Raw genomic sequence first — 14206 nt, 5'->3', positions numbered from 1 at the left:
TAGCACTCTGGGAGGCAGAGGCAGGTGGATCAACTGAGGTCAGGAGTTTGAGACTAGGCTGGCCCACACGGTGAAACCCCATCTCTACTAAAACTACAAAAATTAGCTAGTCATGGTGATGCACGCCAGTAATCCCAGCTTCTCGGGAGGCTGAGGCATGAGAATCTCTTGAACCCAGAAAGCAGAGGTTGCAGTGAGCTGAGGTTGTGCCACTGCAGTCCAGCCTGGGTGAGAGAAACCCTGCCTCAAAACAAAAAGAACAGAAACAGCCTGTATACCTCTCATCCAGTTTCTCTGAATGGCAGTGTCTTGCATAACTATAGTATATCACAAGCAGAAAATAACATTAATACAATCACTGATTTTATTCCGATTTCACCAGGTTTATAAGCACATTTCTGTATGTGTGTGTATTGAGTCCTGTGTGATTTTACCACATGTGTAGACACATGTGACCATGAAATGCATTTTTTTAAAAGATTGATTATAGGATGGATAAGGATATGTATGTAAGGAAGCAGATTTAGTAAGATGTTAATTGTAGAATCTAGTTAATGGTTATATGGTTATTCCCTGTAAAATTCTCTTTTTATGGTTGAAGATTTTCATAATAACATGTTGAGACCCACAGCAGAAGTAAGGTTTACAGCACCATGAGTTACATATATTTTGCATTTGTATATTCTAGATGACTGTATATGAAATATGTCCTGTGTATTTCAACTTTATTTCTAATCTTAGATTTGAGGAAGAAAGGCCTGATGATATCTCAATAAGTCTTGGTATAAGATCAGAATGACTGTATTGTAATTTAGAAAAAAGAATTTCTGAGACATAACATTAAAGTTAAAAATGTCTGGCCTGGTGTAGTGGTTCACCCCTGTAACGCCAGCACTTTGAGAGGCCAAGGCAGGAGGATCACTTAAGCCCAGGAGTTTGAGACCAGCCTGGGCAACAGAGCGAGACTCTGTCTCTACAAAAACAAACAAACAAACAAACAAACAAAAAAACGGTTGTGGTGGCGTGCACTTGTAGTCCTAGCTACTTGGGAGGCTGAGGCAAGAGGATCACTTGAGCCAAGGAGTTCAAAGCGGCAGTGAGTTTTGATGATACCACTGCACTCCAGCCTGGATGACAGAGCAAGACACTGTCTCTAAAAAATAAAAATTCCTGATATATATAAATAGTGCCCAGATATACTTGATCAAAAACATGCTCTGTGGGTATCAACTTTAAATGTAGTACTGAAAAGTCTTAACAAGAGCTACACTTTTGTATTTATTTTTACGTTAGGAAAAATCTGAATGGAGAAGCATGCTACAGTCTCCCATCATGACCACCTTCCATATTGGAAAGAACTTTCTCTGGCTCTCGCATGGGCCCCGCTCACACAGTAACAATCACTTTTAAGTTCTTGCTTTTAGGCAAAGTCCCTGAGGCAGCAATGCTCACTACCGGGCTGCCCACTACAGAGTCTGTGTGAATTATCAGCGGGCCCTTCCCAATTCCAAAGGCGTACTCAGTTTTGTTTCTGTTTCTGCTTCTGTTTTGAGACAGAGTCTCACTGTGTCGCCCAGGGTGGAGCACAGTGGTGTGATCTCAGCTCACTGCAGCCTCCGCCTCCTGGGCTCAAGTGATTCTCATGCCTCAGCCTCCCAAGCAGCTGGGACTGCAGGCGCGTATACCACCATGCCTGGCTGATTTTTTGTATTTTTAGTAGAGACAGGGTTTTGCCATGTTCGCCAAGCTAGGTCTCAAACTCCTGGGCTCAAATAATCCTCCTGCCTTAACCTCCCAAAGTGCTTGGATTATAGGTGTGAGCCACTGCGCCTGGCCATGCACTCAGTTTTTCTTGATGATCTTGGCAATGATACGTCATTCAGAGCTGGAAGGGGCCTTCGGGAACCTTTTTTTGAGAGACAGGACTATTTGAAAGATGGGAAAGCTGAGGCCCAGAGAGACTGAGTGACTCGCCTTAGCCCCTACCAGCCAGCTGGTGACAGAGCCAGGCCCAACCTCCCGTCCCTGGCGTGCAGTCCTGGGCTTTGTTCCTGAAGCCACCCTATCCCTATCTTTGCTTCACCCTGGGGTTTGTTTTGTTACCTTAGTCTTCTATCTGCTAACTTAGGTGTGTGATCATTTCATTTTTCTAAACCTTGTAATACATTCTAAATCATTAGACCTAAATGTTCACATGCCAAAAGAATATAATTCTTTTTTTTTTTTTGAGACAAAATCTCATTCTCTTGCCCAGGCTAGAGTATAGTGGTGCAATTTCAGCTCACTGCAACCTCCACCTCCCAGGTTCAAACAATTTTCCTGCCTTGGCCTCCTGAGTAGCTGGGATTACAGGCTCACGTCACCACACTTCACTGATTTTTGTATTTTTAGTAGAGATGGGGTTTCACCATGTTCACCAGGCTGGTCTCAAACTCCTGACCTCAAGTGATCCACCTGCCTCAGCTTCCCAAAGTGCTGGGATTATAGGCGTGAGCCACCGCGCCCAGCCCAAAGAATATAGTTCTTTACTGGAACAGCAGTAATCCAGAGCCTAGGATTGTATCACTGGTCATTTTCTTTCAAATCATTTGTGACTCTAGGTTTATCATGGTCTCATTTGTAAAATATTAATAATAGATCCTTTAGAAGAGAGGTTCAATGGTGTTTTTGTTCCGTTTGATATATAAGTAAGCAATCTTCTTTGTTCTAAGATGAGGAGTACACGTGGGTGCTGACTCCAGAGCATCTAGAGCACGGGATTGGCACCTACTATATAACAGCTGTGCTGAGTGAGAGGCAGGAGGGTGCTCAGCAGACACCCAGCTTGGTCTCAGTCATCACGGCCGTCACTCAGTGTTATTACTGGGAGATCCACAACCAGACGTGGAGCAGCACCGGATGCCAAGTAAGAAACTGAGCCGCTTCTTGGGCCCCTCTTCTGCTGTAGCCGCCGTTAAACCCAATGCATCCGTTACGTCATTTGGGACAGCCCAGAAAGAAAAATAATCAGGAGGTTTGACATAACTCTGCCTGGGCAAAAGGAGGAGGAGGGTTGTGTGTGGTGGGCAGGGCGAGTGTGACTCTTCCAAGCAGGAGCAGCGTTGTGCTTTATCTTTGTGATTTCTTTCTCAAACACAGTCCAGGGTGGATCTGACAATTGTGGATAAAATAAAACAGCATGTGGAAGCCATCAAATTCTACAAGTATTAAATATGTTGTGGGTGGGTAAAATGAAACCTCTTGCTAAACGAAAGAGAACTTTTGTCGCTCAAGAAATACGTTCTCAGATTCTTGTACCTTCCAGGCCAGGTGAGGACAGGTTGTCACTTTTGTAATTATTACCTTGTTCCTGGTGTCCAACTGCTTTAAAGCAGCACTGTTACATTTGTACACTCGTGATTCTGTGAGATCCTGCCTGATGAAAGTCCTGGTTTGGTTGCTCAAAGAATGTGGTGTAAGGTCTTGCAAATCAGGAAGCTGTTCTAAAAAGAGCTGAGAAAGTGCCATCTAGATTGGGAAGAGAAGGAAAGATAATTTTTTTTTTTTTTTTTTTGAGTTGGGATCTCATTCTGTCCCTCAGGCTGGAGTGCAGTGGCATGTTCACGGCTTACTGCAGCCTCAACCTCCTGGGCTGAAAAGATCCTCCTGCCTCAGCCTCTCAAGTAGTGGGGACCACAGGCATGTGCCACCATGCCTGGCTAATGTTTTAGATTTTTGGACAGACGGGGTCTCGCCATGTTGCCCATGCTGGTCTTGAACTTCTGGGCTCAAGGAATCCTCCCACCTGCACTTTGGGAGGCCAGAAAGAGGATGATGATGATTTTTATTATTACTTTTGGATGGAGTTTCCCTCTTGTTGCCCAGGCTGGAGTGCAGTGGCACGATCTCGGCTCACGGCAACCTCCACCCTGCTGGGCTCAAGCAATTCTCCTGCCTCAGCCTCCCGAGTAGCTGGGATTACAGGCATGCCACCACCACGCCCAGCTAATTGTATTTTTAGTAGAGACGGGGTTTCTCCATGTTGGTCAGGCTGGTCTCAAACTCCCGACCTCAGGTGATCTGCCCTACCTTGGCCTTTCAAAGTGCTGGAATTACAGGCATGACAGAGAGAGGATCCTTAGGAAGGTATCTGCACCATTCATAGCCTCAGGCAGTCATAGCTGGACAATGGCTATCAAGCAAATCTATAACCAGCTTGTTAAAATGTAGATTCTGAAGCAGTAGCTCTGGTCAGGCCTTTCTAACAAGCTCCCAGCTGATCCCAGTGCTGCTTGTTAGGGAAACCATACTTCAGAGAAGCTTGAGAGCTTTTCTCCTTTCACAGCACAGACCCATTGACTGCAGAAGGCATCAGATATTTCCCACCTCCTTGAAGCACATTGAAGTGCTTGGACTCCATGAAAGGAATTGAGCTGCCCCAAGTACAGCACAAGAGGTCTTCCAAAGGCAGACTAGATTGGGCCTCCAGGACTTAACTCTGTGCCATGGAAAGAAGTAGTCGTAATGACAATACTGGAGGATTTTCATCCACGAAACCAAACACAGAATTGGTAGCTTCCATGTAATCACCTACTGACATATTTTTAAATGTTATGCAGAAATGTTCCAACATATGGAAAGTCATAAAGAATAATAAAAACCATGCACATTCACCTTTATCAATGTTAGTATTTTGCTCTGCTTCAGATTTGCTTAAATAATAAAACATTCAGGAATAATTGAAGCCCTCTGTGTATCCCCCTCTAGTCTCTCCTGCCTTCCCTTCCACCAAAGGACAATAACTACTGGCCTGAATTTGAGGGGGGAATTCATTCTTTCACCAAATATTTATTGAGTGTCTTCTACGTGCCATGCCCAAGTCTAGGAACTAGAGACACAGTAATGAACAAGACAATATCCTCATGAACTGACATTCTGGAGAGGGAAACTGACAATGAATAGATAAATAAGTATTTTGCATGCTTCTTAGGCTTTGTGCAAATGGCATTATACTGTATGTATCTCTTGTTTTATTCACTTAGCATTTATCCATGTTGATACATCTACCTCTAATTCATCCATTTTTAAAATTTTTATATTTATTTATTATTTATTTTGGAGACACAGTCTTGCTCTGTCGCCCAGGGTAGAGTGCAGTGGTGTGATCTCAGCTCACTGCAACCTCTGCCTCTCAGGTTCAAGCAATTCTCCTGCCTCAGCCTCCCAAGTAGCTGGGACTACAGGCATGCGCCGCCACGCCTGGCTAATTTTTATATTTTTAGTAGAGATGGGGTTTCACCATGTTGTCCAGGCTGGTCTCAAACTCCTAGTCGCAGGTGATCCTCCTGCCTCAGCCTCCCAAGGTGCTAGGATTACAGATGTGAGCCACCACACCCGGCCAATTCATCCATTTTTAACTGCTATATAGAATTCCATCCATTTGCCTCTGCTTACTTATGTACTTGTTAATTTGTATGTTCTGCTATTGAACATGTAAGTTGTTTCCTATTTTTGATAATTATAAACAAAGATGACAAAACATTCCTTTTCATATATCTTTATACACATGTGCACAGTTCCCCCAGAACATATATACACTCAGAACTGGAATTGCAGAATTCAAAGAGTTTGTGCTGCTTCAGCTGTATTAGATGTTGCTAAATTGCTTTCCACGTTGGTTTTACCAATTTACGCCATCACCAGCTGTGAATGAGAGAACCAGGCACCTCTTTCCATCTCTAAATTGCTGGTGTTTGTTTTACGTCTGTCCCTTCCTTAGCACTCTGTCCGACTAGAATCAACGTCTTGATTCTAATTCCAGGTTGGGCCACAGAGCACAATTCTGAGGACACAGTGTCTCTGTAACCACCTGACCTTCTTTGCCAGCGACTTCTTTGTCGTGCCCAGGACCGTGAATGTTGAAGACACGATCGAACTGTTCCTTCGCGTGACCAACAATCCTGTTGGGGTGTCACTGCTGGCCAGCCTTTTAGGATTTTATGTGATCACAGTTGTGTGGGCTTGGAAAAAGGATCAAGCAGATATGCAGAAGGTAATGAGATTTTGATTTCAACAGATTTGCCATGATGTCTTGAGTAATTAAATAAGATGAGGGAAAAAAACACCTTTGTCAAAAGAAGCAGGAAGCCTGTTACTGGAAGGCATAGAAATCCAAGTGAAACTTTTCTTAAATTTATCTTCATGTCTACTGTCTCAAGACCTGAGAACTTTTTCTCTCCGTTTTTTTTTTCCCTTTGGTTCCAAGATTGGACCCTTGTGGGACTCCTTTTAGGACAGGAATGAGCCAAAAGAAAACACTAGCCAGGTACAATGGTGGCTCATGCCTGTAATTCCAACACTTTGGGAGGCCAGGGCAGGAGGATGACTTGAGCTCAGGAGTTCAAGGCCAGCCTGGGCACCATAGCAAGACCTTGTCTCTACTAAAAATTAAAAATAAAAAAATGAGCCTGGCATGGTGGTGCATTCTTGTAGTCCCAGCTCCTTGGGCAGCTGAGGTGGGACACTTGAGCCCAGGAGCCTTGAGGCTGCAGCAAGCTATTGTTGTGCCACTTTACTCCAGCCTGGGCAACAGAGACCCAGTCTCCAAAAAGAAAAAGACCTAGAGAACTTAACTAAAGTCAAATGCAAGTTTATCTTACTTTATACTTTGGATATGAAAGTTATATGTAAGTTGGCTGGATGCAGTGGCTCACGCCTGTAATCCCAGCACTCTGGGAGGTCGAGGCATGTGGATCACCTGAGGTCAGGAGTTTGAGACCAGCCTGGCCAACATGGTGAAACCCTGTCTCTACTGAAAATACAAAAATTAGCCAGCCGTGGTGGCACGCACCTGTAATCCCAGCTACTCAGGAGGCTGAGGCAGGAGAATTTCCTGAGCCCAGGAGGCAGAGGTTGCGGTGAGCCGAGATCATGCCACTGCACTCCAGCCTGGCCAACAGAGTAAGACTCTGTCTCAAAACAAAGGAAGTTATATGTAAATAAAATTATAACTTAATGTAACCGGCCGGGTGAGGTGGCTCACGCCTATAATCCCAGCACATTGGGAGGCCGAGGCAGGTGGATCACTTGAGGTCAAGAGTTCAAGACCAGCCTGGCCAACATGGTGAAACCCCGTGTCTACTAAAAATACAAAAATTAGCCGGCTGTGGTGGTACATGTCTGTAGTCCCAACTACTCAGGAGGCTGAGGTGGGAGGATCACTTGAACCTGGGAGGCAGAGGTTGCAGTGAGCTGAGAATGCACCACTGCACTCCAGTCTGGGCAACATAGCAAGACTCCGTCTCAAAAAAATAAAAATATAACTATAATATACAAGAAATTTATATGGCATGTTTTTTAAAACAAAAATCTTTTGACAGCCTCTTCTTTCCATGTGTTTGTTCTTCCTATGTTTTCTTGCACTTGGAAATTCTAGAATATGCCAAATGTTCATTTCTTGTTGTCCTGGGTGTAGGGTTGTCAGCGTTAGTAAACAAAAATACAGGCTACCTAGTTAAATTTGCATTTTAAATAAATAGTGCATCGTTAGTGTAAGCGTGCCCCAAATTATTCGTAGTTTATCTGAAATGCAAATTTAGCTGGGTATTCTCTGTTATCTGGTGACTGTACCTAAGTGGGAGGGGGGTGGAAGGATTTAGAGGCCCAAGACCTGATCAGGTGATTCTATGACTATTTCACTTGAGAGGCACAGGCCCTGGAGGTTCAGGCCTCATCCCCACTTGAGTGGCTTAGGTCTGCTCATGCGTCTGTCTGCTTTCTGCGGGGCTGCCACACCTGCCGGAGTGCATCCTCCTGCTCCTTGGCTGGAGGAGGCAGGAGCTATACCAAGTAGAGGCTTAGTAAGTTGCATGGTTCTGCTTTCTTGCAGGTGAAGGTCACTGTCCTGGCTGATAATGACCCCAGCGCTCAATTTCACTACCTTATTCAGATCTACACCGGATATCGAAGAAGGGCTGCTACAACAGCTAAGGTTAATGAAATAAATTGTTCTTCACATTGCCTCGTGTCTTCTGCCACGTAAGACACACTGAGTTGGTGATATCCTGGCAACCAATAGCACTTTAAAAGAGATCAGAGATGGGTATTTTCTAGTTCTAAACTGTACATGTGGGCCGCACATGGGGGCTCATGCCTGTAATCCCAACACTTTGGGAGGCCAAGGTGGGGAGGTCACCTAAGGTCAGGAGTTTGAGACCAGCCTGGCCAACAAGGTGAAACCCCTTCTCTACTAAAAATGCAGAAATTAGCTGAGCGTGATGGCCCATGCCTGTAATCACAGCTACTCAGGAGGTTGAGGCACGAGAATTGCTTCAACTCGGGAGGCGGAGGTTGCAGTGAGCCGAGATCACACCACTGCACTCCAGCCTGGGTGACAGAGCAAGACTTCGTGTCAGAAAAAATATATATATACTACATATATGAAGAATTCTCTATGCTTGTCTAAGATCCGAAAGACTTCGTCTAAATAGTTTTCTATGTCTTCATCTTTCTCCTTAGGGATAAACCCAAAGAATCGCGTTAAAATTCCTTATATTTTATCTTTCCCTGTCTCATTGTAGGTTGTCATCACCCTCTATGGATCAGAGGGACGGAGTGAGCCCCATCACCTCTGTGACCCCCAGAAGACAGTCTTTGAACGAGGGGGCCTGGATGTCTTCCTTCTCACCACTTGGTCCTCTCTAGGGGACCTGCACAGCCTTCGGCTCTGGCATGACAATTCTGGCGTCAGTCCCTCCTGGTGAGTACTTATATCCTGTTGGCTGTTGCTGCTGCCTTGTGGATCCAAGAGAGAAGAAAGCAGATCACTACAGTAAATCACAGTAAAGCTTTGAGCCAAAGAGTAACAAATGACTATTAGATTTCAGTTTTAAAGCTATCTACAAAGAATAAGCCCTGGAAAGAAGTGTGAGAGATTAACAATGTGATTTTTTTTGGATAGTAGAATAATAGATGCTTTGTTTTCTCTAATTTCATTTTCATTAAATGTCATGATTGTGAACAGCAAATAACACCAAAGAAATATTGCCTGAAAGTGCCACAAATTAAAAGTATTTCTAAATATGAAAAAATATCCTTAAAGACTAACTTTAGTAAACAACTATCTACTGACAGTCAAACTTAAGAGCTTAAGGGCAGGGCGCAGCAGCTCATGCCTGTAATCCCAATACCTTGGGAGGCCAAGGCAGGAAGATCACTTGAGGCCAGGAGTTTGAGAACAGCCTGAACAACATAGGAAGACCCCGCCTCTACAAAAAAAATTCAAAAAAATTTGCCAGGCATGGTTGTGTGCACCTATAATCCCAGCTACTCAGGAGACTGAAGTGGGAGGATAACTTGAGCCTCAGAGGTTGAAGCTGCAGTGAGCATGTCTGCACCACTGCACACCAGCCTGGGCAACAGCAAGACCCTGTCTCGGGGGGGAAGGAAAAAAAAAAGGCAAGATCTTAAGGAAGGAGAAAGAATTACTGTATGAGATGTGCCTGAGGAGTTAGAGAAATAACTAGACAGTGATAAAGTCCTTGAACCTAACATGTGTTAGGTTCGAATGATTCAGCATCTTCCTTCAGCAGCACCCAGAATTAGGAGAGCTACTAGAGAAAGTAGATGATACAATTAATTAAGAATGAAGATTACTGGTTCCTTGGAGTTAGGAAAAAAGAGAAAAATGAAGTGGAAGTCTTAAGGCTCACGCACTCAATCTGTTGCTACATGTTGCCCACCCACAAAGAGCATGCGGTCTGCCTAAATTTGTTAGCAAAATACGTTTTTCCCCCTAGGCTAGATGTACCAGCCATGGGCCAGTAGAGCCTAATAACTTCCTTGCTGCTTCCATTCTGTTCCAGTATGCACAAATCAGCTTGTAAACCATCCTTCCAGTTTTATTTAAAAAGGTGAATAATGTATAGTAAGTACTTGAAAAGATGTTCAACGTGGTTAGTCATCAGTAAGTGAAAATGACAGAGCACTAGCCATCCATCAGAATGGCTTAAATTAAAAATTCTCACAAAAGGCCGGGCGCGGTGGCTCATGCCTGTAATCCCAGCACTTTGGGAGGCCGAGGCGGGCAGATCACTTGAGGTCAGGAGTTTGAGACCAGCCTGGCCAATATGGTGAAACCCTGTCTCTACTAAAAATACAAAAATTAGCCAGGTGTGGTGGCACATGCCTGTAATCCCAGCTACTCGGGAGGCTGAGGCAGGATAATTGCTTGAACCTGGGAGGCAGAGGTTGCGGTGAGCAGAGATGGTGCCACCGCAGTCCAGCCTGGCAACAGAGTAAGACCGTCTCCAAAAAAAAAAAATTCTCACAAAACCAAGTTTCGGGGAGGATAGGGAGCAACTGAAACACTCACACACCCCTAGTGAGAGTGTAAAATGGTATGGCCACTTCAGAGAACAGCTTGCCAGTTTCTTGTGAAGTTAAACATACACTGACGATGTGACCCAGAAATCACATTCATAGGTATTTACCCAAGATAAACAAAAACGTGTCCACTGCAAGACCTGTACGCATATATTCATAGCAGCTTTATTAATAGCCCAAAATGGAAAACATCACAAATGCCTGCCAAATGAATAAACAAATGTTAGTATATTCATTCAATGCAATACTACTCAACGAAAAGGAAACGATTGTTACATATAACTACATGGATGAATTTTTTTAAAATTATGCTTAGTGAAAGCTGTACATAAGGAATGTATAGGCCAGACACAGTGGCTCACACCTCTAATCTCAGCACTTTGGGAGGCCACGGTGGTTAGATCACTTGAGGTCAGGAGTTTGAGACCAGCCTGGGCAACATGGTGAAATCCTGTCTCTACAAAAAAATACAAAAATTAGCTGGGCATGATGGCTCATGCCTGTACTCCCAGCTACTTGGGGGGCTGAGGCGGGAGAATCACTTGAGCCCAAGAGGTGGAGGTTGCAGTGAGCCAAGATTGCACCACTGCACTCCAGCCTGGGCAATAGAGCGAGACCCTGTCTCAAAAAAATATATTATATATATATATATATATATATCATATGATTCCACACATATGAAATTCCATAAAAGGCTAACTATTCTATAAAGACAGAGGACAGCAGATCATTGTTCTCCTAGGGCCAGGAGTGAGGGGGCAGGAGGTGACTGGAAGGAGTGATAGGGAGCTTTTTGGGGTGATATTTTGATGGTGCTGGTGTATAAACATTTGTCAAGATGCATTGAACTGGCCAGGCATGGTGGTTCACACCTGTAATCCCAGCACTTTGGGAGGCCAGGGCGGGTGGATCACGAGGTCAGGAGATCGAGACCATCCTGGCAATGACGGTGAAACCCCATCTCTACTAAAAATACAAAAATTAGCCGAGGGTGGTGGCTCCTGCCTGTAGTCCCACCTACTTGGGAGGCTGAGGCAGGAGAATCGCTTGAACCCGGGAGGGAGAGGTTGCAGTGAGCCGAGATCGCGCCAGCCTGGGCGAGAGAGTGAGACTCCGTCTCAAAAGAAAAAAAGAGTGAGACAGAGTCTCACTCTGTCACCCAGGCTGGAGTGCAGTGGCACGATCTCGGCTCACTGCAAGCTCCGCCTCCTGGGTTCATGCTATTCTCCTGCCTCAGCCTCCCAAGCAGCTGGGACTACAGACACCCACCACCGTGCCCGGCTAATTTTTTTGTATTTTTAGTAGAGACGGGGTTTCACCGTGTTAGCCAGGATGGTCTTGATCTCCTGACCTCGTGATCTACCTGCCAGGCCTCCCAAAGTGCTGGGATTATAGGCGTGAGCACTGCGCCCGGCCAAAAAAAACATTTTGACGAGAGAAATTTAAGTGGTTTCATGACATTAAACACAGACCCTTGGAGAAAATAGCATCATTACAGTAAAGGAGGAGGTTTGCCGATTAGTTGTGAGGTGAAATCAAATAGGTTGAATAATCAGGTGTCCCAGAGGACAGGGGTGTGAACGGCTGAAGTTACTGGAGAAATTAATGATAAAACACTGTGGTTGGGAAAAAGATGAACTCTCAGGGCCTATGACTCTGTGAAGTGGAGATGATGAGGCCTGTGAAGCAGAAATGAGACTAAGTAGAGTGCGAAGTCATTAATGTAAACGTTAAAGACTACACCCCATTTACGCCCCCAATGATGAAAGGCAGGCAGATGAGATATTTGAAAAGGTGGCAAGCCACTGTCACATATGGGACAGAGAAAGGTTATAAAAAGTATAGATACATACTGATCTATTCCTAGGTGAGAAAGGTTTGCAGTCTGGTGTCTGGTACATGAACTCCCTTAGAAGTTGGGAAGGGAAAGATAAGATCTACTCTTGCTTCTTTTTTTTGTTTTCTTGAGACAGAGTCTCATTCTGTCACCCAAGCCAGAATGCAGTGGTGCAATTTCAACTCACTGCAGCCTTGACCTCCCGGGCTCAAACAATCCTTCCACCTCAGCCTCCCAAGTAGCTCAGGACTACAGGTGCACACCACCACGCCCAGCTAATTTTTATATATTTTGTAGAGTTGGGATTTTGCCATGTTGCCCAAGCTGTGCTCAAATGCCTGAGCTCAAGCAATCCGCCTGCCTCAGCCTCCCAAAGAGTTGGGATTATAGGTGCGCACTGCCATGTCTGGCCTCAACTTTCCTTCCTTTCCTTAGTTCTTGCCTTGCAATGAAACAGTTCATTTACTTCAATAGTTTACTAATGGTCCCAGATTATGTCTTACTACAAACAACTGATTCGAGCCCACCTCCCTAATGTGATTATCTTCATTTTACTATAGGTATGTCAGCCAGGTAATTGTCTGTGACATGGCGGTTAAAAGGAAGTGGCATTTCCTGTGCAATTGCTGGCTGGCTGTGGACCTCGGAGACTGTGAGCTTGACCGGGTCTTCATCCCAGTTTCAAAGAAAGAGCTCTTTTCCTTTAGGTACTGTTGGAAAATTACTATTAACAGTGAATATTGATGTTCACTATTAATTGAATTGTTCACTGTTGAATTGTTTTTAATGCAAATTAACCTTTTATTAATGTATTATTTCAAACATACATAAGCATTACTGTTGTGGTTGTAAATGGTGTAACCATTACCTTAAAAATCAGAAGGAAGACAAAAAGAGATTTGCAGTATAAAAATTATAAATATTGCCCTTATTTTCTGAAACTGTTTACCTAGAGAATCATAAATAATTTACTAAGATATCTAGGAATAAAACAAAGGCTCAAATCAATGGAATATAAAAAGGATACCACTACTTCTATGATACAAATATTTATGAGAACAAAATATAAAAATAAAGTATGAGAGGGCTGTAGCCTTCAACTGACTTTCAAAGACACTAGTAAACTGGCCAGGCACCGTGGCTCATGCCTGCAGTCCCTGCACTTTGGGAGGCTGAGGCAGGCAGATCACTTGAGGTCAGGAGTTCAAGACCAGCCTAGCCAACATGGCAACACCTACTAAAAATACAAAAATTAGCCATGCGTTGTGGTGCACGCCTGTGATCCCAGCTACTCGGGAGGCTGAGGCAGGAGAACTGCTTGAACCTGGGAGGCAGAGGTTGCAGTGAGCCGAGATTGCCACTGCACTCCAGCCTGGGCAACAGAGCGAAACTCCATCTCAAAAAATACAAAGATGCTAGTAAACCAAAATAAAGCAATGTGGTACTGGTGAATTCCCAGACCAGGAGAACAGAATAATGTACGTATCAACTTCTGTATCTTTCTAGGTATCCATGTATCTTTCTATGTCTCCTGAATGCTAAACATGAGAATATGACTAGGAGACTATACCTCTGCTATCTTGACCTTCTTATCTTCAGCCTTCTGGTTCAATATTAGGGCTCTCGGCTTTTTCCTCATGGGAACAAGATGATTGCAAGAGGCCCAAATACCATATCCTGGCCGGGCATGGTGGCTCATGCCTGTAATACCAGCACTTTGGGAGGCCGAGGTGGGCAAATCACTTGAGGCCAGGAGTTTGAGACCAGACTGGCCAACATAGCAAAACCCCATCTCTACCAAAAGTACAAAAGTTAGTCAGACGTGGTAGCATGAGACTGTAGTCCCAGCTACTTGGAAGGCTGAGTCAGAAGAGTGGCTTGAACCCAGGAAGCAGAGGTTGCAGTGAGCTAAGAGAGAGCCACTGCGCTCCAGCCTCAGCGACAGAGAGAGACCCTGTCTCGACAACAACAAAACCAACCAACCAAACACCACGTCCTTTCATTAAA

The 14206-nt window shown here is 44.5% G+C and overlaps 1 protein-coding gene across 1 annotated transcript in view; it reads left to right on the top strand.

The window, feature by feature from the left end:
- The window catches only part of PKD1L3 (polycystin 1 like 3, transient receptor potential channel interacting), an 82298-nt gene that overhangs the window by 23994 nt on the left and 44098 nt on the right, over positions 1–14206 (top strand). Inside the window, 5 exon segments of the mRNA XM_030829725.1 lie at positions 2712–2905; positions 5801–6031; positions 7868–7969; positions 8559–8737; positions 12760–12906. Of these exon segments, the coding sequence (XP_030685585.1) occupies positions 2712–2905; positions 5801–6031; positions 7868–7969; positions 8559–8737; positions 12760–12906 (853 nt within the window).

The sequence above is a fragment of the Nomascus leucogenys genome, chromosome 2, assembly GCF_006542625.1.
Source record: "Nomascus leucogenys isolate Asia chromosome 2, Asia_NLE_v1, whole genome shotgun sequence".
NCBI classification, from domain to species: Eukaryota; Metazoa; Chordata; class Mammalia; order Primates; family Hylobatidae; genus Nomascus; species Nomascus leucogenys.
Note: the sequence above shows the minus strand (reverse complement) of the source record. Positions and strands in the feature narration are given on the sequence as shown.